Source organism: Euleptes europaea, chromosome 13 (genome assembly GCF_029931775.1).
Source record: "Euleptes europaea isolate rEulEur1 chromosome 13, rEulEur1.hap1, whole genome shotgun sequence".
Taxonomy (NCBI): Eukaryota; Metazoa; Chordata; class Lepidosauria; order Squamata; family Sphaerodactylidae; genus Euleptes; species Euleptes europaea.
This window is the reverse complement of record NC_079324.1, coordinates 49,204,843-49,232,100: the sequence shown is the minus strand read 5'-3', so window position 1 is coordinate 49,232,100 and position 27,258 is coordinate 49,204,843. Positions and strand designations below refer to the sequence as shown.

At 45.7% G+C, this 27,258-nt stretch overlaps 1 protein-coding gene across 1 annotated transcript in view; it reads right to left on the bottom strand.

Annotated features, from left to right (window-relative positions):
* Positions 1-27,258, bottom strand: part of FBXW8 (F-box and WD repeat domain containing 8) — a 102,146-nt gene that overhangs the window by 39,396 nt on the left and 35,492 nt on the right. The window contains exon 5 of the mRNA XM_056859593.1: positions 19,660-19,817. Coding sequence (XP_056715571.1) covers positions 19,660-19,817 — 158 coding nt within the window. The remainder of the gene's footprint in view (positions 1-19,659; positions 19,818-27,258) is intronic.

Genomic DNA, 27,258 nt, shown 5'->3' with positions numbered 1-27,258 from the left:
AACAAAGTTTTAATACATTGTAATTCATAAAAATTTCCATGATGTACTTTATGGTGTACTTTATGGTGTGTATTTGAATAATTTCTACCACTGAGGAAGGCCTGCTGGCTGAAACGCGTCTGGTTCTATTGGAACGTTTTATGATTTACAAGGTATTAAGGCTTTAATTTTTTGTATGTAACCCATTGTTATCCTTTGTATTATTAGGTTTTTTACCAACCCTCTGATTTTTGTTTAGCGCATACACTGCTTTAGGAATGGTTGGAAATCGGCCTGTATCTTTTAGTAAATAACTAAGCACATGTAGAAGTTGGCAGAGAGGTTGCTATGCTTATATTTTAAGAGAATGCTAGCTGTACATAATACTGGCAGAGTGAATGCCTTCAGTGATAACAGTCTGCCTAACCGACACTGCAAAGACCGCTCAGGAAATCTGATTAATATTCTCAAGTTTCATGAGGGTTTTGTTGCCATCGAAAGGTGTAAAAAAGGAAATATCATACAGTCCACGAAAATTTACTTGCAAGTAGGCCCTGCTGAACACAGCAGGACTCACCCGCTCTGCTGTAGCTATGTGAAAGAATGCATCCCGGGTGATTTGCAAACTTCCATATGTATAACTTCCGCCTGCACTATGGAGTTGGCAGGCAGAGGCGAGATATTTTACACTAAGCTCTTGCACTAAAAGGAGGGGGAAGAGCGAGAAGACTGAGGATGGGGAAATATGGGAGGAACGGAAGCAAAAGAATTAAGGACAAGAAACAAAAATCCACAGAATGCCTTTTATTAGGACCAACCGAAATGACACAAAGTATGGCGCAAGCTTTCCAGCTCATCAGAACTCTTCTTCAGGCTAGCTTTTACAATTTAAAAAATAAATAAGAGGAGATAAGCAGATTCCCAGGTCAAGACCTTTTCAAGCATTTTTTAATAACAACCAGCCCAATGAAGGGTTCTAGTGAAATTGAAAGCTCTCGCACATTGGTCCTAATAAAAGGTATTATGGAGATCGTGTTCAAGATCTTAAGACCTAGTCTTGGCAGCTTGTGGTGCTAGAAGCTGACAAGCTCACAGTTTAATTGCTGTAGGTGTTAGATTACAGCACTTGCATTCTGGGGAAAAGAAGCAAAGAATAAAGGAATCAAGGAACAGCCTTGAAAATCACCAGGACCTATGTGTGTCGCAGAACTGAATTCCTCCACTGAGCCGAGGGATGCGAGGCTAGAATAAAAAGACACCCAACTTTTCGGATCAGTGCCCAAAGCTACCACCCCATCAAGCCTTGGGGGGGGGGGCTGTGGCTCAGTGGTAGAGCATCTGCTTGGCATGCAGAAGGTCCCAGGTTCAATCCCCGGCATCTCCAGTTAAAGGGACTAGGCAGGTAGGTGATGAGAAAGACCTCTGCCTGAGACCCTGGAGAGCTGCTGCCGGTCTGAGTAATCCTGTCATTCCTTTTAGTACATCCCTTTGCAAAGCTGCGTTTTCAAGGGGCAGAAGAAGAGTTGTTTTTTATATGCCGACTTTCTCTACCACTTGAGGGAGACCCAAACCTGCTTACAGTCACTTTCCCTTCCCCTCCCCACAACACAGACACCCTGAGAGAGTGTGACTTGCCCAAGGTCACCCAGCTCATGTGGAGGAGTAGGGAATCAAACCCGGTTCTCCAGATCAGACTCCACCACTCCAAACCACCAGGGACTCAGGGCAGGGACTCAGATGCTCTGGATTTGTGCTGGTGATTCTGCAGCATAAAAACTTACCCCTGATTCTCCAGGACTTTCTTCAAGGCAAACAACCACTATGCATAGGATTTTGAGAATTCAGATTAGAAAAGCGTGGGTCAAGGGAGCATCGAATCCAGGGTAAAATTCCCATGCATAAAGTCATGTTCCTGTGCCATGGGCATATGTGCCCCCCACACTTCCCACAGTGAACACAGATGCAAAGAATTAATTGAGTAGACAATACTGACTTTGATGGACCAAGGGTCTGACTCAGTATAAAGCAGCTTCATGTGTTCAAGCCTGAAACAGGGATGCAGTCAGCACCATATATTTATGCCTGGATTCTATCAAAGTGAAGATATAGCATAGGCTACAGGCTTCATAGCTTCCTGAGAATCAATTTTGTTTGGAATAATCAAGCTTCCAGCCCTTATGGCTGCCACAGGTAATGCCTGTGTGGAAGTCAAGCTAGATGATGTCAATGCAGATGAAGAAGATTTCCAGTTCTTTGCATGGCTGCTTGCCCTTGCCCATGACTAGCAGAAGCAGAACATAATGCTATGTACAAACAAATACATGCAGAATTACTCCATTTGTATGATATACACAGGTCACAGGATTCCTTGGCATAGAAATCTGGATTATTTTGGCACAAGTTTTTACCTTAAATTTGCATTAAGAGTAGGATAATCACCACCTTCCCCTAAGGGTGGAACTACATTTTATGTGGTGGTGGAAAGTGCCGTCAGGTTGAAGCCGACTTATAGCAACCCCATCGGGTTTTCAAGGCAAGAGACGTTCAGAGGGAGTTTCCACTAGCCTGCCTCTGTGTCGCGACCCTGGACTTCCTTCGTGGTTTCCCATGTTATGACTGCTACTGAAAATAAGTGCCCTATGACTCATTCCTCCACCTTTTCAGGTAATGTGTAGTAATCCCAAACTCATGACGTGTCATCATTGAACTATGTTTGTCCAATCTTACAAGCAAAAGACTGCAAATTGAAGCTGGGGCAGAGAATCACAACACAAAGATGTTACCACTAACAGTTACTACAGAAGTAAGGAAAGCATTTACTAGGTTAATGATGCCATCAACACTGTTTGATGGGGAACACCCTAAGGTTCTGTTAGATATCAGTCACTTTATAGGTGTCTTGGGTTGTCGTGGAGAGGAGGACAACAAAGATGGTGAGGGGTCTGGAGACCAAGTCCTATGAGGAAAGGTTGAAGGAGCTGGGTATGTTTAGCCTGAAGAGGAGAAGACTGAGAGGGGATATGATAACCATCATCAAGCACTTGAAGGGCTGTCATATGGAGGAGGGTGCTGAGTTGTTTTCTGTTGCCCCAGAAGGTCAGACCAGAAGCAACGGGTTGAAATCAAATGAAAAGAGTTTCCGTCTAGACATTAGGAAGAATTTTCTAACAGTTAGAGCGTTCCTCAGTGGAACAGGCTTCCTCGGGAGGTGGTAAGCGCTCCTTCCCTGGAGGTTTTTAAGCAGAGGCTAGATGGCCATCTGTCAGCAATGCTGATTCTATGACCTTAAGCAGATTATGAGAGGGAAGGCATCTTGGCCGTCTTCTGGGCATGGAGTAGGGGTCACTGGGGGTGGGGGGTGGGAGGTAGTTTGGAATTTCCTACACTGTGCAGGGGGTTGGACTAGATGACCCTGGTGGTCCCTTCCAACTCTATGATTCTATTTTATACTGAGAGCCAGCATGGATAGTGGTTAGTGTCAGACTAGGACCTGGGAGAGCCAGGTCTGAAGCTCCATTCTGACACAGATGCTTGCCAGGTGACCCTGGACCAGCTCCACACTCTCAGCCCAACCTGTCTTATAGATCAGTAGTGAGGATAAAATTGAGGATGGAAGAATGATGTTATAAGCTGCTTTGGGTCCCCACTGGGGAGAATAGCAGGGTATAAATTTCTAAGTGAATACTGTTTACTTCTTAAAGGCCCCTCAAGACAAATTTCTCTCTGCGTTGTTCTCTTATTGGGAGTTGAGCCAACTGAGCCGTAACCTCTGCAATAACTTTACCACCTATAGAATAAGAGCATTTGCAGCGGCACCTATAGAATAAGAGCATTTGCAGCGGCAGGCAAACGGAGTTGACACAAATATCTCCGGCCTGCCACCGTAAACCGCACAAGCTAATTCAGAATCACAAGTGAAAAAACCTTCTGCCTCCCTGGAAGGACGTCTCTATTGTGCGCTTTTAAAATAATTTCACAATCATTCTTCCGTATGTCTACGTTTGTTATTTGTTGCAACGACTAATGGCCATAAGCGACAAAGGATTATGTTCATACATCAGAGAAAAGAGAGGAGTCCAAGGCCACCGCTTCGGCCAGCAGCCACTCACTTGTCATAACGTTGAGTTCTCTGGCTGTCTCGCTGTGTTTTTATCCTACTTTTCAGCCATTCAGAAGAGGCTTACGGAAATAAAAATAAAAAACCCACACGCAAATGGCAATCAAAGGGTTGGATCCAGCCAGCTTCGTGGCTGAATTGCTCCCAGGTCTCCTCTTTACTGCAGCCCCCTTTCCACGTGCAGGTCCAAGAAGAAGAAGACGGAGAGTTGGTTTTTATATGCCAACTTTCTCTACCACCTAAGGGAGACTCAGACCGGCTTACAACTGCCTTCCCTTCCCCTCCCCACAACAGACACCCTGTGAGGGAGGTGGGGCTGAGAGAGCGTGACTTGCCCAAGGTCACCCCAGCTGGCTTTGTGTGTAGGAGTGAGGAAACAAATCCAGCTCACCATATTAGCCTCTGCCGCTCATGCGGAGGAGTGGGGAATCAAACCCGGTTCTCCAGATCTGAGTCCACCGCTCCAAACCACTGCTCTTAACCACTACACCACGCTGGCTCCAATGATTCCCAGCATAGTCAAAGGGGTCTCTTTCTTTCCTTTTCATAAGCAGAAAAGCTGGTTGGATCCAAACCCAAACTCACTTCTTAGAGAGGGGGCGGGAATCTCAGTCGAGCACAGTGGTTGCTTCCTGTCCCCCTCCTATAGCCCCATCATATACTCTTGACCCAAGAATGGTACACTTCTTCTGTCTGGCATGGTCGTCCTCTTCCACCGAGCACGCAGCTTCGGGAGGACACACATGGAGCGGTGAGGGAGGGAGGAGACACCCGCCTAGCCAGCCAGATCAGCCCAATCAACACTGGTGATCAGTGGGATGACAGATGCCACAGCCAGACTGCCCTCACATCCCAGCCTGTAGCCCCATCAATGAAAGTTGGAAGCTGGAGGAAGAGCTCCTCAACGGGAGACAGATCCAGAGACAACGAAGAGGTAAGAACATAAGAAGAGCCCTGCTGGATCAGACCATGGGTCCATCTAGTACAGCATCCTGTCTCACACAGAGGCCAACCAGTTACTATGGAGAACCAGCAACAGGGGATGAACACATGAAGCTGCCTTCTACTGAATCAGACCCTTGGCCCATCAAAGTCAGTATTGTCTACTCAGACCAGCAGCAACTCTCCAGGGTCTCAGGCAGGGGTCTTTCACATCACCTACTTGCCCAGACCCTTTAACTGGAGATGCTGGGGATTGAGCCTGGGACCTTCTGCCTGCCAAGCAGATGCTCTACCACTGAGCCACTACCACTGAGCGGGGCTGCTTCCCTCCCTCCTGCGATGGCCCTGTCGATGGAGGTAGGGGCTCTTGTCCAGCAACAGAGTTTGGTACAGAGGTAGGATGCCTGGCTGCATCCTGCCCTCCCTCTTTTGTGTCACTCCAATACAGAATGACAAGAAAGATCAGACCTGGAAAAGCCATTTCTTCCTCTGAACTGTGGACCTCGTTCCTGAAAAGTTGTACCAAGTCCCAGCAGAAAGCTACGCAGCTTGCAAACGCGTCTCTTCCATCCCAAAAGAAGCAAAGACAAAGTGCGTTAATGAAATTGTATCAAAATGAATTTAAACGTATATTTATGTGCACTTTTGCAGAAAAAAAGAAAAAGAACAATTATTTCTGTGCCTAGAATGCACTAGCGTTCTGTGAAAGAACGCCAGCCATCTCAAGAGCTATCTGATGGTGCTCCCTCAGAATATTTATGTTCCTCGTCCTGGGAGCAAAAACCGAACGAGAGACCATTTTGGTTTTTATTAGCAATGCATATTTAAATTAATCTGCTATTTGCCTAAACAATTAGCCGCCTCTCCGAGTGAACAGAGCCAAAACTGCAATTAGGCTTCCATCAAAGAGCAGAAGTCCCAACTAAAACTGCCCCAGTGGAGTCGTAAGGCACTCGGAGCAGAGTTTCCTAAATTTACTTTGAGCCGTAGCAGTAATTACATTAATTGTTTGAAAGGTAAATAACAGCTAAACTGGTTTTGGAATGGGGAATAAAAGACAGAACAGCCGCTGCCAACCCAGGCACTCTAAAAACAAGCTAACGCTTTTAGGAGAGTGCTGTGAACAACAGATTGAGGCCTGCTTTCCTGCAGAAAGCCAACCACTTAAAACCCAGAACGCAGCCCCCAAAGGGGGAGGCAGTACGGTGTAGTGGTCAGATTAAAGGTAAAGGTAGTCCCTTGTGCAAGCTCTGGGTCATTACTGACCCATGGGGTGATGTCACATCCCGACGTTTACGAGGCAGACTACGTTTACGGGTTGGTTTGCCATTGCCTTCCCCAGCAGTCTACACTTTACCCCAAGCAAGCTGGGTACTCATTTTACCGACCTTGGAAGGATGGAAGGCGGAGTCAACCTTGAGCCGGCTACCTGAAACTGACTTCCGTCGGGATCGAACTCAGGCCGTGAGCAGAGCTTTTGACTGCAGTGCTGCAGCTTAACACTCTGCGCCACGGGGCTCTCTAGTGGTCAGACCAGAACCTGGAAAACCCAGGTTTGAATACTCACTCTGTTGTGGAAGCTTGCTGGGTGACCATAGACCAGTCACCCATTCTCATCCTTACTTACCTCACAGAGTTACTATGAGGATAAAGTGGAGGAGAGGAGAACAATGTAAACTGCTCGGTTTCCCCCACTGGGGATTAAGGTGGGGTACAAATAAAACGTCTACCTTATGACAGAGCCAACGTTTTAGCTTTCTTTTGCTGGTTTTTGGTCAATCTATACCTTGAAAGTGGGTGTTTGATAAGGGGGAGCAAGACCATGGAGGGTTTTAGAGGTAATGATGAGGCTTGCTTGATGCAAGTATGGGCATTTGGGGCATGACTTAAATGAGATCCTGCCAAGACGAACAGCTTCCCTTTGCAACTTTGCATGGGCTCGGCGTCTCATTTAAACTGTGCCACAACCCCCCGCAAAACAACTATGCGTGCTTAGTTTGGCACATCAAGCACCGGTATGCCTTGTAGGTATTGTGTTGTAATGCAAAGCACAATTTAAAAGAGACCCTGAACCCATGCGATGTTGCACCGGGGAGTGCTTACCAGCTTCACACTAAATCAAGCCTTCCCCCTTCCCTCCGCACACTCCCTCATCTTGTTCATCGGCTTCGCCTATCTTCCACCCCTCACCTCCCCACCCCCAAGTAGCATTTCATGAAGATCACTGAACTGCAATTTGTGGAAAGAGGTAGGAAAGTTCCGTTCCACTGGTGAAAACTTTAGTCTGGATCCAACCCAAGATCTTTGGTAAACCATGTTTTGGACACACATAAAGGACATGGCTTTTCTAGAGACGAGCGGCAGTTCATTTCTGTTGCCAAGGAGAGGGAGACAGACAGTTTCGTGCAGCAAGAGAAAGACATGCTTGTGTAGAACAAAGTTATGGGGATGTAAAATATGTTTTCGCATGGTTTAAATGTCTCCATATTGTTTATGCCCTCGATCCCCAAAGGTGATCGTTTCTTTGATAAAGCTTGAAGCTTTTCAATGCTGCATCCCGCCTCGACGGCCCCCCTGTCTGTGGAACACCGCTGCAGTGTAATGGCTAAGAGACTTCACTGCAGCCACAGAGGCCCTTGGTTAAATCTCACTTCTGCCACAAACTAAAGTGGCTTTTGGCAAGCCAAACTTTCATGGTTTTGGCCAATATGGGGGTGATACAAGTGGCCTACCCTGCAGGCCTGTTGTAATGATTACAATGTTATTTCATTTTTATCCTGCCCTTCTCCCTTCCCAACCCTGTGAGGTTGGCTGATGGAGAGCAACTGGCTGCAGGTCATTCGGCAAACTTGGTATCTTAGTTGGGATCTGTAGCCAGGTGTCTCCAGTTGAGATCCAACCTTCTCACCCTACACCACTCTGGCTCTCAAATACTCAAAGGGCTATATAAATGCTATTATTGTTGTTGTCATATTTCCATAGAACTTGTATCCTAGGATGCTTCTATCCCTGGTAAGGAAGGTGTTTTTCCCCCTTGTTCTTCCCTACAGCTGACTTACGGCGACCATGTAGGGTTTTCAAGGCAAGAGACATTTGGAGGTGGTTTGCTATTGCCTGCTTCCGCGTCACCCTGGTATTCCTTGGAGGTCTCCCATGCAAATACTTACCAGGGTCAGGGATGAGAATGTGTGACTGGCCCAAGGTCACCCCGCAAACTTCCATGGCGCGAGTGGGGATATGAACCTGAGTTTCCCAGGTCCTCGTCCAACACCTTAACCACTATGGCAAGGAAGGTAGGTAATCAATATTCCCCCAGCTATCATGTACCTAGACTCCTCTTTGAAAGCACATGAGCCAACATGTTCATGCATGGTTGCTAAGGCAGCAGCACCCTACCTACTCTCTAGTAATCCTTACAGGAGTCCACGAAGAGGCCTGCCTTTGTTCAGATGAGCACAGGCACAAACAGGGGCAGCGACTTCCTCTTGCATCCCCCGCTGCGACACAAAAAAAACTTTCTGTGGCGCAAATCAGAGCTGGAGAGGGCAGCGGGTTAAAACAAACAGTCCCCCCACAAAGCCGTGGCTGCGCGCCAGAGCCAGGCAAGCATGGAGCAGATGGAGCCCTGGCAAGGCCCCCACGGCCCCTGCATTAGCAGCATCTGCTCATTACCCAGAAACCCTTCCCCTGCTTTATCTAATGCTCGAGGAAAAGCATTTTGATTTGATTCATTTTGGTAAGGCAACGTGCAAGGCAATTAGCGGGTAAAAAAAAATCCAAACTGGAAGGCTGCCAGCGCTGACAATGGGAAACAAGGCAGAAGAAATAGGAGGCCAGTGAGTCGGAATTCAAACATCACAACTGTGGATTCGGCTGCCAAATCCCGTTGGCCTCCCAGGTGTAGGATGAGGGTGGGCACGGAGGAGTGGGATTGGCCCAGAAGACTTCCCGCTGCTTTTGCAGAGCATCTGATCCCCCCACCCCAATTCTGTGGTTCATATCAGGATGATCGCAGGAAAATTGAGGCATGAGCAGCGGAGGAAGAAGCAGCCCATTCTGGGGTATTTCAAGAAGCATTGTTAGAGAAGGTACCGCAAGGGGCCACTAAAACTGTCAGAAGAGCCTTCAGTAGGGAAGAGGTTTAAGAGGGTTTTTTTAAGGAAAATACGAGAGGCACTTATGGAAGCCCATGAAAATGTTCATAAAATTTCAGTGTGGGAAGTTGGAAGAGATAGAATAATAGAGTTGGAAGGGGCCGCCAGGGTCATCTAGTCCAACCCCCTGCACAATGCAGGAAATTCACAACTACCACCCCAACACCCCCAGTGTCCCATACTCCATGCCCAGAAGATGGCCAAGGTCCCCTCCCTTTCATCATCTGCTTGGAGGTCATAGAATCAGCATTGCTGATAGATGGCCATCTAGCCTCTTCTTAAAAACCTCCAGGGAAGGAGAGCTTACCACCTCCTGAAGAAACCTGTTCCACTGAGAAACCACTCTAACTGTTTGGATGGAAACTCTTTTGATTTAATTTCAACCCGTTGATTCTGGTCTGACCTTCTGGGGCAACAGAAAACAACTCTGCACCATCCTCTACATGACAGCCCTTCATGTTCTTGAAGATGGTTATCATATCACATAGATGTTTGGCTGCCACAGCAAACTCTGTGTCTTTCTCCCCTGCCTATTGTTCAACATGTAAAAATATGTGATGTCACTGAAGCCTGCGTCTCCTCTGGAGACACGGTTTTCTCATCAAACCTAGTTTACAGCTTTAACAACATAAAGTGAACCATGTACTTAACATACAAAATTATACTATTTTGCATTTTACAGAAATTTAGAAATACACATGAAAGAAAAATTGCCAATATGCTCAATATGAGAGAGTAAAAGAACGTACAAGTTGCAGATTGAAACATCTTATGCTACCTTAGCACATCTATCTTAGTTTTTGCCAGCTGATAGGTAAAGGAAGGAGGGGAGGCTGAAAAGAGAAAACAACTTTGGGTGAAAACAAAGGAAAGTATTATTTGGACAAAAACAGCTGTATACAGTCACGGTACGCCTAAAAGAACATTTGGATACAGAGATAAAGTTTATTTTTATTTATTAAACTATTTATTCCTTCCCTTTCCCCATCCTCACAGAATTCAATATTGTATCATCAATCACACAACGTATGAACATTTAAACCATGAACATATCTTTGAGAATATGGTGTGTGTCTATACTATACACAAGTATATTGTATATATACAGTATATAATATACATAAGAACAATCATTTTTAATGCTGTAGATTCTTACATAAAATCTTTATACTATACATTCTGAGCGAATTTCGAGTGAATAACAACTTGTCTTTAAAAGTATTTCATTCATCCCAAAAGAGAAAATAGTTCATAGGATTTTTTTCTTCTAAAAATTCAATAAAAATTGAAATGATTGGGAAAAACCCAGATTCCTCCCCCCACCTCAAATTTCCCTGTTTCTTTTCCCAGGCCTTCATATCTCTAGCCTCACCCTCCAGTACTTAATAATAATGATGATGCTTAGCATTGATATAGGGCTGGAGAGCATTCAAAACACTTCACATACACTCCCGTGTTAAAAGCTTTACTGATACCTTTTATGGTCCCCACTACAGATGGGCACAGCAGAGAGGGGTCACATGATGCGATCTAACTAGTTCATGGCACCCAGTCAAACTGGAGGATTCCTGATTGCAGCTCAGGTCTCTTAGCCATACTTCATTGGGTGGCGGCAGGAAATATCCCACTTCAGGTCATGCCCTATTTTTACTCATTAGATGTTGATGGGGGTGGGGGAGACAAGGGAAGAGGCTTTCGTTCTTTATGATAGTCGAACTAATGACCCCCTATAGTCAGTAACAAAGAGTAAGCCCAGAGAATGGTCTTCAGGCACCTGACAATATTCACCTTCTGAAGCTAAACAAGTCTGACCCTGTCGTGGTCATACTAACAAGGCATGATGTGGGGGAAACCTGTATGTCACCCGTATGCTTCTCCCACCATCAAATGGGGCTAACAAGACCCCAAGCAGATGTCTAGGGGTCCACAGTGCCTCTCCACTGCAGCTTCCTCCTCTGCCGATCACGGCCACTCCTCTGAGCAACACTGCACCTCTCCCTCTCCCCACTGTACCTCCCTTTGCTCTCTCACCCCCCAGCGTGGCAGTTAAAAGCGGCGGACTCTAATCTGGAGAACCGGGTTCAATTCCCCACTCCTCCACGTGAAGCCTGCTGGGTCACAGAGCACAGCACACTCCTTTTAGCCTGACCAAGAAGAGCAGAAGAGACTGGGTTCCTCCATGACTCTCCCCTGAGGATCCTGCAACTATTGCAAAGAACTTCGGGATTATCTTCCTTTTCACAATGTGAGGGTTGAGCCTGGTGGAGACAGTTTCAGAGTGTGTGATTCTCTTGCAGTCTGCTTCCTTTGCTGCTGCCAGGCACCTCTTCCATTGGGAAAAGGGAGATTGACCCGACATTGCCATCAAATGATGGACCCTCTGCTGGGCAACAGGCCCTGGAAAGTACCCAACCATTTATTTATTTAATGACTCATGAATCCGTGACTCAAGGCGGAAGGGTGGAAGGTGCCGTCAAGTAACAGCTGACTCACTGTGACCCCGTAGGGTTTTTCAAGGCAAGAGATGTTCGGAGGTGGGCTTCCTTGGAGGTCTCCCATCCAGATGCTAGCCAGGGCCGACCCTGCTTAGCTGCTGAGATCTGCTGAGATTGGGCTAGCCTGGGCTATCTAGGCCAGGGCAAGCAAGAGGGACTGCATGTATAATAAAAACAGTATAATGCATACAAACAATGCATTAAGGCAGCGTTATAAAATTAGAGAATGGAAAGACGACACTATCATGCACACAACCAATGATGCAATAAAACAAGATTATGAAATTGGGGAACAATGCCCTCCCCTGGGGTAAAGGTCCCCTGTGCAAGCACCAGGTCATTCCTGACCCATAGGGTGACGTCACATCCAAACGTTTCCTAGGCAGACTTTATTGTACAGGGTGGTTTGCCAGTGCCTTCCCCAGTCATCTTCCCTTTACCCCCAGCAAGCTGGTTACTCATTCTACCGACCTCGAAAGGATGGAAGGCTGAGTCGACCTTGAGCTGGCTACCTGAAACCGACTTTGGTTGGGATTGAACTCAGGTCGTGAGCAGAGCTTGGACTGCAGTACTGCAGCTTACCACTCTGCGCCACGGGTTACCACCCCCTTAACCTCGATGCAGTCCTGGCTGTAAAGTGCTCTGTCTTTTTATCCTGCTTTTTTGGCTCAAAACATTTGCCCTCAAAGCAGCTTACAGCAACCCAAGGCACACTTTGAACCGGTAGATCTTAAATGTCTTTAGGCAGGGGCTGTTAGTGAGATGTGGGCCCAGGCTTGAGGGAGGAAGTATCCGGTGGGCTCCTCCTTCCCCTCGGTCCCAGGAAAAGCAGTTGTTCTGGGAGGTGGAGACTCTAAGCTGAAGCAAGATCCAGCCAAGATGGAGGTTACCATGGACAGTGCTCTGTAATTTTCAATAGAAAGAGATCATGATGGGTAGCCATGTCAGTCTGTCTGTAGCAGTAGAATTCTAGCTGTATCTGAAGAAGTGAGCTGTGACTGACGAAAGCTCATACCCTGCCAGAAATGTTGTTAGTCTTTAAGGTGCTACTGGACTCTTGCCCTTTTGGACTGCTACAAATACTACTGACGCTGATTTTGTGACATTTCTAGCCCTTCCCTCCCCAAAGGAGAGGGAGTAACCGGGCCTTCTTGTTGGCTTCAAAATTCCCTCAAGTGTATCAGTTCCAGGATTTGCACTGTTATACTGAAAGAAACAGCAAAGGTATAAGCAGAACCTGGGGGCAATCCCCAGAAATCTTTGCTCAGTTGGAAGATGGAGAAGGCGACAAGGCAGGCAGAGAAGGGGCAGAAGCTGCCTGCCAGCTCCTCAGCAGAGACTGGATGCCGAGGGCACCACACTTGAGCTCTGCTGAATTGGGAGAAAACTGTGTTATGTCAATGACTTTGCTGAGAGAAGAGCAGCCCCCCCAGCGCTACCGCCTAATGGTACCAGATGGCTTCGCCGCGTGGGTCGCAAATACATCTCCCCCCGCCCCAAGAAAGAGGGAGCCAAGTACTAAAATCTCCCAAACTATAACTTGAAAAATTGATTTAACATTCTCTCCTTCCCTGCACTGTATATATTGACATTCATTCTTGTGCATTGCATAGCTCTGAGATTCTAACCCCTTGATGCTGAGCAGGGCATGCCCACTGGTCTGTATACAAGTGAACATAAGAACATAAGAAAGGCCAGGCTGGATCAGACCAAGGCCCATCAAGTCCAGCAGTTTGTTCACACAGTGGCCAACCAGGTGCCTCTAGGAAGCCCACAAACAAGACGACTGCAGCAGCATTGTCCTGCCTGTGTTCCAAAGCGCCTAATATAATAGGAATGCTCCTCTGATCCTGGAGATAATGGGTATGCATCATGACCAGTATCCATTTTGACTAATAGCCATGGTTACCCCTGTCCTCCATGAACATGTCCACTCCCCTTTTAAAGCCTTCCAAGTTGGCATCCATCACCACATCCTGGGGCAGGGAGTTCCACAATTTAGCTATGCGTCGTTCCACAATTTAACTATGCGTATACAGAATTCCTACACGTGAGAACTCCTCTGTTACTATCAAAGGGAGGAACCAAAGTCAAAAGGTGCACACATGCAAGGATGCTCCCTCCATTAAAAAGGAAGGGGGATGTTCATGGCTACAAACCACCTGCAAGGGATGGCCGAACTTAGGGCAGTTGGTGTCGCTGTTATATCTGGATGAACATTTAGCAGGTATTGTAGGAAGAAGGTGGTTACATATATTTGGGTGCCAAATGGCAGGAGGCCTGCAACATTATATATTGGAAGGCAGTTGTCCTATCCTTTCAGCCTCTTTATATAGCATGGATTATTACTTTTTAGAAAGCATAAATTCAACTTTTTAAGATGCAAATGTGACACACAGGAGAAAACACCTGCATCATATAAGGGCTTTCATATTCTCATCAGAGTCTCAGGGCTACTGCTGAGTGCACATTGTGTCAAACCCAGGCTTGTTGATATGCAATGTGTGGACCGGCTGTCACAGGCAAATGGATCTTGCCTCTTTCTGAGCTTTCCAGAAAGCCACATGAGCAGAAGACACCTAAGCAGCATTCTGTTGCATCCACAGGACATGAAGCTCTCAGGAGGAGGAGGAGGAAGAGAAGGAAGAAGAGGAGGAGGAAGAAGAAGAGGAGGAGGAAGAGGAAGAAGAAAAGGAAGAGAAAGAAGAAGAGGAAAAGGAAGAAGAGGAGGAAGAAGAAAAAGAAGAAGAGTTGGTTTTTATATGCCAACTTTCTCTACCACTTAAGGGAGAATCAAACCGGCTTACAATCACCTTCCCTTCCCCACAACAGACACCCTGTGAGGTAGGTGGGGCCGAGAGAGTGTGACTAGCCCAAGGTCACCCAGATGGCTTCGGGTGTAGGAATGGGGAAACAAATCCAGTTCACCAGGTCAGCCTTTGCCGCTCATGTGGAGGAGTGGGGAATCAAACCCGGTTCTCCAGATCAGAGTCCACCGCTCCAAACCACCACTCTTACACCACGGTGGCTTAGTTGCTGTGTGAACCAGCTCCTACATGAAGGATATGTACAAGGTGATGCACATGAGTTACTGGATTGTTAAGAGTTTCTTTCACATCCAGCGGATCTACAGACAGAAATGTGTTTCTTGAAGATACTGGTGTCTCAGTGACTGCTTTGGAAAGCTGAATCCAAAACTTTGTTTCTACACCTTTTATGATAATTGGGCAAACTTTCCCACAATCTTCTGCTTTGTACCTTCACACGTTCTCCTGCAATAATCAAGGCAATGTGTTTCGAGAATTTGGGGTTGTTAAGACCTCAAAAAGAGTGAGCTGGACAGGGAGGGAAAACTGCACATCCAAGAGGCTAGGATGAAAATGACCCCTAAATGGTGAAAATTCTTAACAATTGCTACTTTACAATAAGGAGGTGAAATCCACTCAGTAAGTCCATTCCACTCTCATTCATAACTTCAGGAGATTTTTGAATTGAAATAAAAAATACACAAGTAAGGGATCGAGGTCTGTAAGACCCCAGACAAATTAACTTTGGAAGTCATGAGAGACTGCACACATCTTCTCTGTCTAGCTGCCCTCCTGTGCCAAATCATTGAACACACATGAAACTGTCTTATACTGAATCAGATCCTTGGTTCATTAACGTCAGTATTGTCTACTCAGACCGGCAGCGGCTCTCAAGTGTCTCAGGCAGAGGTCTTTCACATCAGCTACTTGCCTGGTTCCTTTAAACTGGAGATGCCGGGGACTGAACCTGGGACCTTCCGCATGCCAAGCAGAGGCTCTACCACTGAGCTACGGCCATTCTTGTTTCATAGTTGTTTTCACATTAAAGCTGAAATCCATGTCAAAAGTACCACTATAAAAAAACATACCCAAACCCCCCTTTCACTCAACTGGGTTCTATTACACTCGAATACAAAAAATCGGTAAACTGCTTTTTACAGCTATAGGAGAGTTAAGGCAATCACAGCAACCAAGATAGGGGAAAAATTAAGACAAACTGGGATTCTTAACCAGATTTTCATCTAGGCTTAGAATCCTGCCTTTTAGTGGTGGTGGTGGGATGAAGAAGAAGAGTTGGTTTTTATATGCCGACTTTCTCTACCACTTAAGGAAGACCCAAACCGGCTCACAGTCACCTTCCCTTCCCCTCCCCACAATAGAAACCCTGTGAGGCAGGTGGGGCGGAGAGAGCTCTAAGAGAGCTGTGACTAGCCCAAGGTCACCCAGCTGGCTTCATGTGTGGGAGTGGGGAAACCAACCAAGTGCACCAGATTAGCATCTGCTACTCATGTGGAGGAGTGGTGAATCAAACCCGGTTCTCAAGATCAGAGTCCACTGCGCCAAACCACCGTACTTAACCACTACACCACGCTGGCTCTCAGGTTAACTTGCATATCTAGATTTGTACATCACAGATAGTCAGGGGCTAAATTTTAAAAGAGATTTTCCACATGTGAAAGGAGAGGGTAACAGTGGGGCATATGCATAAGCCTGACAGGAAGTCAGATGTGTGCCTATGCCCACTGCAGAGAAGTCTTAATGGGATATCTGAATGCAGCCATAAACTGTGTAATCTGTGAGGCCCCCCCCACCAAAAAAAAGAACAAGCAAAAATACACCCACGATTTATAGTTTCAAACATGCATGAAGAAGAACGTTACCAGTTTATCACTGCAGACTTTCAGCTTTTTTATTAAAGGATTGTAGAATTTACATGCATAGTCCCACAACATCAGCCAGCAGGAGGATGCCATATACATAAATTATTTGAAGCCCCCCCCCCCCGGCAAAAAAAAATTGCAGATGAAAGCTTTGCAGTTTCAGCTAAGCTACTCAAAACTGCAGCCAAAGACGAGAAAATAAAATTAATACACGTACTCCATTAAAGAGACTCACGGAAGACTCGATTGCTTGGACAGCGAAAAGGGGGGGGGAGTTTAAAAAGAACTGCTGGGTTCAGTTTTAACTAGCGACTCAAAACAAGCAGTTGGAAGATCACAGCGGCTGGGAACAATGGAGTCATTACTGCCTCTGCAAATGTCAGACAGACAATGAAGAAGTTTACGAGCCAGAATAATCATTTAAGAGAGAGAGAGAGAGAAAGAGAGAGAGAGGAAAGAAAGGACACGTCTCCCCTTCCTGAAAGCAGTCTATTATATTGCCAATCTATTCTGATTTAAGGGCACAAACAGTATCCCAACTGGTTTAAGGTTTTTATGCCCTTTCCATAAAAAAAAGTATTTGAGGTCAATTCAGCTACCATTTGCCTAATAGTCTTGCTTGTGGCTCAATAATAAAGCACTCTAGTATTCCCCTTTTGTTCACATACAAAATATCAAAGCATTAGAAATACTGGCCTTCAATGGAAGCACCTGGGACACATCTTTTTTTCCTAATTGTTTTTAAAAGTTAAGGGGGAAACAGGGGGGAAGGAAGGGTGCATAGATAGGTAGCGCAACCTGAATAGCCGGAGTTCATCAGAGCTTGGAAGCTAAGCAGGGTTAGACACGGTTAGTACTTGGATGGGAGACCACCAAGAAGGTCCAGAGTAGCTATGTAGAGGGCAGGCAATGGCAAACCACTTCTGTCTTTTTCCCTGAAGACCCTACAGGGTCGCCTAAGTCGGCAGCAACCTGACGGTCTTTTCCACCACGTCAAACACAACCCTTCTCAGTCCCCTCCAACTGACCTGATGAGGACTGAGCATGCTGAAGGAAGCACGGAATGTTATAAGTTATGGGGGAAACTGGTTTGCTTAAGCTCCAGAGAAGCCCCAGAGCCAGTGTGGTGTAGTGGTTACGAGCAGTGGTTTGGAGTGGTGGACTCTGATCTGGAGAACCAGATTTGATTCCCCATTCCTCCACTTGAGCGGCGGAGGCTAATCTGGTGAACCGGATTTGTTTCCCCACTCCTACACACAAAGCCAGCTAAGTGACCTTGGGCAAGTCAAGCTCTCTCAGCCTCACCTACCTCACAGCGTGTCTGTGGTGGGGAGGAAAAGGGAAGGTGATTGTAAGCTGGTTTGAGTCTTCCTTAAGTGGTAGAGAAAGTTGGCGTAAAAAACCCAACTCTTATTATTATTATTATTTAATCTTGGAGGAGACTGGGGGGTGGCAGTCTCTCAAGTTCCTTGCAGACCCCTCACCATATCCCCTCAGATATTGACACTTGTGGTCAAGCATCTATCAGGAAGGCAGCAAAACAGAAACACCCACAGATAAGATAGTGTTTGCTGAATGCTTGGGTGTTGCCAGAATCACACACACACACACACAATCTTACAAAGAAAAAGAAACAAAACGCCCACAAAAACAGTCTACAGAGAACTGAGCAGGTTCATTATTCTGCAAAGATGTGGAATGTGGAATGTCAGGGAAAGGGAAAGATTACTCTGCTCAAGCTCCCAAAAACTTATAGGGCATGAGACATCCATCCTCCCTGCCTCTCATAGGTGGAGGGGAGGTTAAAAAAATATCCTTCTCCTCGGCTGTCCCATTGAGGTTTAGATGAGAGCTTCCTGCTCTCCCAGCTCTGAACCCTCAGTATCCCGATATAAAACACAATTGTGCTACAGCGCCAAACTGTTGAGGCTTAAGACAGTGTTAGCAGGAAGCTACCAATCTATCCGCAGAGCTCAGTAATCTTGCACGCTTGCATAGCTCAGAATGTATGTGGCCTTTCAGAAGTCAGCAACCAAAAGCCCGTGTGCCATATCTGGCTCTCTGATAAAAGGTACCCCTGGCTCCAATGGTAGCCATCCTAGAAGCAAATCAACTTGTAAGGAAGATGATTTTTGGGGGGGGGGGGAGGCAGAGGTATTGACCAACTTCCTCCCCCCCATTCACTCCTCAAGATACCCCTCAACTAGTTTCTGAAGTGGGCTAAGAGTATTTGCATACTTTCTCCCAGTAAAACTTAACAACTCTATGAAGTGTAATCAGTATAGTCTTTTAGAGCAGGGGTGTTGAACTCATTTGTTACAAGGGCCAGATATGACATAAATGTCACTTCGTCAGGCCAGGCCATGTGTGCCATAAAATTTAATGCCAGGTACTAGAGAGATAAACTTTATAGATGACACAGGCAAAGCTCTTGATTTTTTGCTCCAAAACTATAAAATGTAAATTAAGATCATTTAGCCGGGGCACTGTGAAGACCTGAGTAAGACCAGTTGTAAAGAACTTTATACGTTCACACACATGACAAACTATTAGAACAACAAATTTTGAAAAGCCATCTCAAATACAGCTAAACAGATGGCCACATTATTTCTGGCAACAAAACTCACTGTTTAAAAAACAAAAAGAGACCAAAATAAGGCAAGCAAAGGGGCTCAAGATTCCACAGAAATTACGGTATTCGCACCAAACTCAAATTCCAATTCTCAGATTCAGTATCTACCTGAGTTAGTATTTCTGGTTTCACTGTATGTTTTGGTCAAGAGCAACCATTTCCCGTGTAGACTGGCCCCTCTACCTGGCTAATCCACAGAGTCAAAGCAGATCACAGCTCTCATACCCTCTAATTTGCCACATCTTCTCTGCACGCACAGAGGGGAAGACGACAGAAGGAGTGGGATTTGCATTCATCAGGCGGTATCTGGTTTGCTCTTTGTCTCCCAAGCCTGCCTCGCTGCCTCTCAAGAAAAACCAGGCTGAAACAAATTGTTTGCTCAAGACAAGCTTGGCTGGGCCACGGCCTGGCACTGTTACCCCAAGCGGCAGCTCCAGGAGGAATTAAACAGCAGCTTTAATGGGCGCTGTATTCCAAGGCCGCCTAACGCACCAAGGGTTATTGGCCAACTTTTCCACATAAAGGCACGTGTGTGTACAGAGAGGATTAGAGCCGTTCGCACCAAAAAAAAAAAAAAAAAGGCACCCTGGGCACAGCTGCTTCATTTTCAAAAAGCTTTTAAAAAATATTAGGAAAGAGTTGCTGTTACTTACCGTCCTCGTAAGCTGCCACTGCCAGCGAGCTGTTTATCCTCACAAAGGAGGCGTGTGGCCGAGATCCAGGCTCAGCCAAAACATGATCTGGTTCTAGGACAGGGGCTGTGTAGTCCCAGGTGCGTGTGTCCCACAACTTCACATCCCCCGACGTGTACCTGGAAGAGAAAGCAGAAACTCTTTTCAAGAACTGCAGGAGGGTTTTTTTTTGGGGGGGGGGGGAGGGAAACCAGAGAGAGATTGGACTATCTGGTCACAAAAGTAGGACAGTCGTTTGGTTTTGATCCACTGTTTCTCCAATACATCAACGAGCCCTCTCAGCAAACAAAGTCATATTCTCCCTTCGTTTACTCACACCAGTGGCTGTGCTCACATGCACTAAGGCTACACTAGGTACATTTGTCAAGGAAATCAGGGAAGGCACACCTATATTGCTCACCCAGGATTTATGGCCAGGAATATAGTCGCTCTCTGTTTCTGCCCTAGGAATCATGTTTAATATGATGCTACCCCATTCTATTCTCCTCTGCTTTCTACAGAGCGGGTATTTATTAAATATGTACACATGTTAGTTTTTAATCCACAAAGTGGCCTTTTTACAAGAAGCTTAAAACCATAAAACCAGAATCTTACTAAAAGCTATTAAACAGACCAAAACAAAGAACAGCCAGCATAAAGAGAGAGAAACCTCAGAGCCCAGTAGGCATCAAGGAACTGTCAAACTTCTCTGAAATAAATCTTTTAACCCACCATCTACATGGCACACAAGCCAAGGGGGCTTTCTGACGGAGGGAATTCCACAACCACAGCGCTGCCAGTGAAAAGACCATACTCCCAGCGTAGCCACCTGCCATCTTCTGGATAGCAGAAAACATGAAGTAAGGTCTCTATAGAAGACCAAATGGATGAATTGATTCTTATGGCCACAGACCAGCACAGTAGAAGACCAAAGCATACAGCAACCCAAGAAAAGGCCTTTTCAGTTGTGGCACTTGAACTTTAGATCTCTCTCCCCAGGGAGATTTGTGTGTCACCCTCTATTGTTCTCTTCTGCCAGCAAGGGAAGACTTAAAAAAATTATTTCATTTCAATAAAAATAGAAACAGAAACAAAAAATACAAAAAAAAATTGAAAATACAAAACCATACATAAAAAAAGAAACAGGTTCTTGGTGGTCATACAAAAATCAGATAAGGTAGGTGCGGCTCAGTGGTAGAGCATCTGCTTGGCATGCAGACGGTCCCAGGTTCAATCCCCAGCATCTCCAGTTGAAGGGACTAGGCAGGTAGGTGATGTGAAAGACCTCTGCCTGAGACCCTGGAGAGCCGCTGCCGGTCTGAGTAGACAATACTGACTTTGATGGACCAAGGGTCTGATTCAGTATAAGGCAGCTTCATGTGTTCACAATGACTTTACATATAAACTGTGTTGTCAAGTTGCTAGCCTCTTGATAATAGTTCTTCTTATTTTTTTACTTGCTCATTCACTCTATATTGATATTTTAATAATAGCATAATACTTGCCTTCACTGCATATTCTATTAATTTTAACATTAATGCTAACTTGTTTTTTAAAATTATTATCTATTGCTTACTTCACTAGTATAACATTATATCCAACCATACTCAGTTTTGTTTATACAGCATTTTATGAAACATATGAGTAATAAAAGACTTTTTTGTTTTGGTTGGCATTCCCACAAACACTTATTAGCCCTCCTCCCTGTTCATGAGTCTGTGTGTTTTGATTAATGGTTTTAAGTATCTGCGTAGCTGCCGGGTCTCATTTGGGGTTAGGTCGGCCCACTTGTACGGCCAAGGCAGAGGGCTACAGCAAGATTGGGAAGGGGTGACCTTCCATCTCTTGCAAGTACGCACCAAAGAAGGGCAGGTTTGCAGCCATAAACTTTATTCAAGTGTTCAACAGGCAACAGGCAGTTCCTACACTCCCTTCCCTTCTCTTCTTGCTCCCTTCTCCCTCAGAAGCCTCAGAACAAGAAGCCCTGAACGTCCATCTTTCCAGGGATCCAACAAGATGCCTCGTTCAGCCTCCAACTAAATGGCGCAGCTGGGGAGAGGGATTCTGTTGCTAAGGCTGGCCTTGGCCCCTTCTGCGCCTCCAAGCTGGTTTCTGAAAAGGGGAGGTTTCACAGCTGACTTCTGAAAGGAAACAGTGGCGAGCAGTAATCTCTCATGCTTCCAGTTCCAACCGAGCCAACTTTGCGGGACAGAGAGAGCCAACTTTGCAGGACAGAGAGCGCGACACAGAACAAAAACAAAGGACCTGCTTCGGCCAGGCTGACTGCAGCAGGTGGAATGGAGCTTGGGCGCTGTCCTGTGGAAGTAGTGCTGAAGAGGCTGGCGACTTCCTGGGGATTAAAAAAAAATTGGAAAGCGGCAAAAAAAAAAATTGGTCTGGCTAAGCCAAAATCAATCTGGGGAAATGGGAGGCTGATCTCTCTCCAGAGCCCCAGATGTCCTTATCATTGCCTAATGACAATTACACTCAGCCAATTAAGACTCAGCTATCACTGTTGCATTGTTAGTAAGCCTTTGGCCCCCAATGTTGATGCCTGTCTAATTAGCGGGCGTGCAAAGTACAACTGCAAGGAAGGCACACCAAGCTGACAAATGCCCACAAAACTAAGCGATCTTCACAGAGGATTTTCTCCTTTGGTCCATGGCACCACTGCGGACACACAGCGATCTTTTGCAAATGTCTTGCTCCCGGAAAGATAAGTCAAGTACGTGAGGTTGCCTCATCCTTGGTTGACCGGGGAAGATAGGAAGAGGTCGGACAGCATATGGACAGAAAACCCAACTTCAATATTACTGTGCCAATAAGCAAACTGGTGGGGATTTCCTTACATGTTCGTACTTGCTGACAATCTTCAAAAAATTCAGAGGGGGCTACAGAGATTATAAAGCAGGGGTGTCAAACTCAGTTGTTATGAGGGCTAGATATAAATGTCACTTGGTTGTGCCGGGCAGGGCCATTCCTTGCTAGCCCAGATTGGGGAGGGGGGTGGTTGCCTCGGCTGGCTCGCAGGCCAGATAAGAACTCTCAATTATAGGATACAATACTATGGTTTTACATAGGGGGAAGGCGAGTTTAGGTTAGACAGAAAAACAAGCAGAAACTTGAGGGCATCTCATTTCCCCCTGTATCCTCCGTTCCCCACTATTTCTTCTTTCCCTACCCTCTCCCCCTTTTCCTGCTTCCTCTTCTCCACCCCAGTCAACAGCCTTTATCCATCCTGCTGACTTCAACTTTCCCTCTTTCCTTCCCCCATGGCAGGCTGTCCCTGGGAAAGTCTGACTGAGTTATAGCTACAGTGGGGCTGCCAGCAGCAGGGCCGGGCCCAGTTGTGCAGGTTGTGAGTCTCCAGTGGTCCCCACTGGGCTTGTCCCCAGTAAGTCCTGTTCCATCAAGGGATGGGATCTTTTCTAGTACTGTTTTGGCCTCTAGGAGCTCTATCCACAGCTTTGCCGAAACCAACACTTACAACGCTCAACAACATTGTTCTGGTGGCCTAGCAACTTCCAATATGGCCACTAATAACTCAGAGGACGTTCTTTTCTTAAAGCTACAGGCATTGTTCCTATAATTTGTGGGAGTTTTAAACCCCTGATGTATTTTTTTTTTTAGATTTCAGATTTTTCTGCAAACCAGGGACTTCTTTTAGGTTTGTAGAGAGATCCCTCCCCATCTATCCCTAGCTCCATTTTGCAGATTTATTGATCCACACTCTATGGCCCAGTTCAGAGTTAGAGATATGATATGCTTGCTATAACAATCAATCAGTAAAGTTCTTGAACCAACTGTTTTCCTTAGAGTTTTTTTTAGCACAGAGTAAACACAGTTTTGGAAGAACAGGGTATGCTCTGGCAACTTAAAAGTAAAAAATGCTATCATGGCATGTGAGTTTGTAGGTTAGAGCCAGACTTATGAAGTGGCCCAGAAAATTGGTGGATGCATCTCTCTTATACAGACTCGACTGTGTGCAGACAAAAAGGTAAGAAAATGCTAACACTGTGCACAACAGTATTAACTATTGGGGTCCAAAGCTCTAAAATAAACGCAAGCATGCATGATTTCATAATCCATAATTAGATATAACTTATTCCAAGTGGACAGAATGCCCAAGTCATGTCTTCTTACGCCACTACCTTGCATGGAATCAAACCACTGGGCTCAGCAAGCCAATCATAGTCCATGCCAAGTGTCTCCGCCTTGGCACATGCCGACACCTTTCATGGCACCCGCCAAGTGTTTTCAGAAAGCGGGCAGGGCCAGGTGGGACTTTTGCCCTGCAGGGCTTCTGGGTGGCTGCTGGAGATTTGATTGGCTGCACAGATTCAAAAAACACTGCTTTGGCAGAAACTGCTTTCCCGTTTTGTTCAATAGCAATATGAATTAGGAACTCAACCATGAACAACAACAACAAGAAGAGTTGGTTTTATATGCTGACTTTCTCTACCACTTAAGGAAGAATCAAACCGGCTTACAATCACCTACCCTTCCCCTCCTCACAACAGACACCCTGGGAGGAAGGTGGGGCTGAGAGAGCTCAAAGAGAGCTGTGACTAGCCCAGGGACACCCAGCTGGTGTCCTTTCCCAGTGTAGGACTGGGGAAACCAACCCGGTTCACCAGATTAGTCTGCCACTCATGTGGAGGAGTGGGGAATCAAACCCAGTTCTCCAGATTAGAGTCCACCACTTCAAACCACCGCTCTTAACCACTACACCAAACTGGGGATTTTTGTGGGGATGCAATGCCAGTTTGGGGGTTTGACATTAGAGGCTGTCCTCGCACTCTGCAACACGATCCCAGAAATGTGGATACTTAAATTACCTGAGCATGCAAGCACGAGGCCAGCATCAAGTAGGACACATCACTGCAACTTTCTGATCTCCAAGGACTAATAAAGAATTTTGGAAATGATCTCCAAGCTTGTTTATTAAGGCTGTCACTCCTTCACGCAATGAGGAGGTTAAGCCAGGAAGGCCAGCAGGGTCGAAGGGCTGGATATAAATCACTGAAATGAATTCAGTTGTTTTTTTTTTTTCTTTGCCACATCAGGAAGGGGGCCTAAATTTATTTCCAAGATACCTGCAGTGGCTAATGAAAGAAACCAAGGATCGCTGCACCCAATTGAAACCGCAAAACACAACCACCAGGTACAAGATGCACAGCCCACAGAAGCCCCAGGATGGCTGACTACCTTTCCAAAGGTGTTGGTATGGCAGCAGCAGGTTTCCGAAGAAACATGCTCTAAATATAGTAGGAAGAAACAAATCAATTATTTTTCCTAGCAGGCAGTGCAGGAATTAAGTAATGAAAGGCTTCTCCCAAAGCACCCCCTCCTCTTCGAAGTTCTTTGTGTTTATTACATTATGTTATTGCTTCTTCGTTTTATTGTTGGATGAACCAATGAGCATATATTGTAACTGGGGAAAGGGGAGAAAAGCGAGAGAGAGAAAAAATAAGGAAGCGGGAAATCAGAAGCATATAAGAAATTGCACAGGCCTTGGAAACAAAGACTTTCTGTATAGCCCATGTTACTCTCTAAGCTTGAAAGCTTATTTTATTTATTTCATTCGATTTATACCCCACCCTTTCTTGGCAGGGCAGCTTACAGTCACAACAATAAAGAGACATACAAATATAGGAGCAAAACATATAATTAAAACCATAGTTCCTAACCTAACATAGTACAAGATAGCATACTTATTTCGGTGTAAGCACAGTGGTAAATATAGGATTGCACAGTAAGGCTCTTTAAGTAACTTTCTAAGTACCCTGACGGTGCACCACAACCTAACAGCAATAATGATAATAACGATAAAAATTTTTAATTTTAGAACCATAATTAAAAAATAAAACTGACAGCAGAGTACATAAGAAAAGCCATGCTGGATCAGACCAAGGCCCATCAAGTCCAGCAGTCTGTTCATACAGTGGCCAACCAGGTGCCTCTAGGCAGCCCACAAACAAGATGACTGCAGCAGTATTATCCTGCCTGTGTTCCACAGCACCTAATAGGCATGCTCCTCTGATCCGGAGAGAACAGGTATGCATCATGACTACTATCCATTTTTACTAGTAGCCATGAATACCCCTCTCCTCCATGAACATGTCCACTCCCCTCTTAAAGCCTTCCAACTGCAACTAATAATAATGCAGTTGATCATGTGTCAGAGGTAGCTGCGCAAAGCCTTTTAGCATTCAAAAATAACTTTCTTTATAGGCTGTGAAAATAATCAGATATGCAACCGTAGTCAAGGTTTTCCAAAGGCCTGGCAGCAGAGCCAGCTGACATTGTTAAGAGATTTCTGTGTCCCCCACCCCCTCCAAGGGGGAATAGTGCCATTTGCTATCTCAAACTGAATAGGATGCTAATTTCATGCCAGCCATGAAATCTAGGCTCACAATATTAAGTGATTCGCTGTAAATCTGGGGGCCTGGGGAATGCCCTGGCCAAGAGAACATGGGGTGAAAAGCCCTTGGTAAACCAATAGCTTAATGACCAGGCCAAGAAGTGAGGGAGCCGGAACAAAGAGCCCTGCTCTCATGTTTCTCTCTGTGGTTTCACCTGAGAGGATCCTTTTCACTAGGTAGGGGAGGAGTGAATACACTTGTCATGTCAGGCAATTCGACCCCTCGCACACATTTTGTAACCTGACCTGTGTGAACCGGTGATGTCATCTGCTTTCTCCCCTGATAAAGGTGACCTATCAATGGGGGGGGGGAGAAAGAAGGGGGAAGAAGAGGAGAAATTTAAGTCTTTGTGTAAACGTGGGGAGATGAGAGCAATTTTTAGTGTGAGCCCGTTTCTCTCACACGTAATCTAGATTCACAGATTACGAAAAGCAAGAGATGAGATAGGAATCTTTGAAGTTGTGTTCCACGGAGAAATGGGTTGATGCATTCAGAATCGAACCGGTTCTCCAGCTTCGGGGTAAAACCAGATGGGACGACGGGGGAACTGTGAGGGGGTCTGCCGCAATTTTACAATTTGAGTAACCGCCAGAAGTGAGGCACAGTGCTATTTGGATCAGGGCTGGAAAAGGGGGAGGTGGGGTACGATCCCTCACAGCGGCAATTTTGAGATCTCTATCACATATACTCATCCTATGCTACGAATCTGCAGCAAACAAGCAGCAGGTTATCTAGTAATGGATCAATTGCGGTCTAATCTGGTTTACTGCCCCCAGAGATGTTTCAATTTATAGTCCTTCTAAATCAGTATTTCTTAAATGTCCGATAGCTGACACACTTTATTCTGAAAGAAATAAGAACTGGAGACACACACCTGAAGATAGTTTTTCACATCCTGAAAAAGAAACATTTTATTTACGTTATTAATAGTCCACCTTTCTCACTGAGACACAAGGCAGATTACATCATGTAAGTCTGCACAATCAATAGGATGAAGAGACAAACAGCACAACAGGACAAGGATTTCAAAAATCTGAAACAAGGCATAAGCATTAAACGTGACATATTAAGCAACGCAAGAAACGGCATTACACAAGTATTTGTTTATTTGGCTTCTATCCCACCCTTTCCCGACCAAGTCAGGCTCAAGGCAATT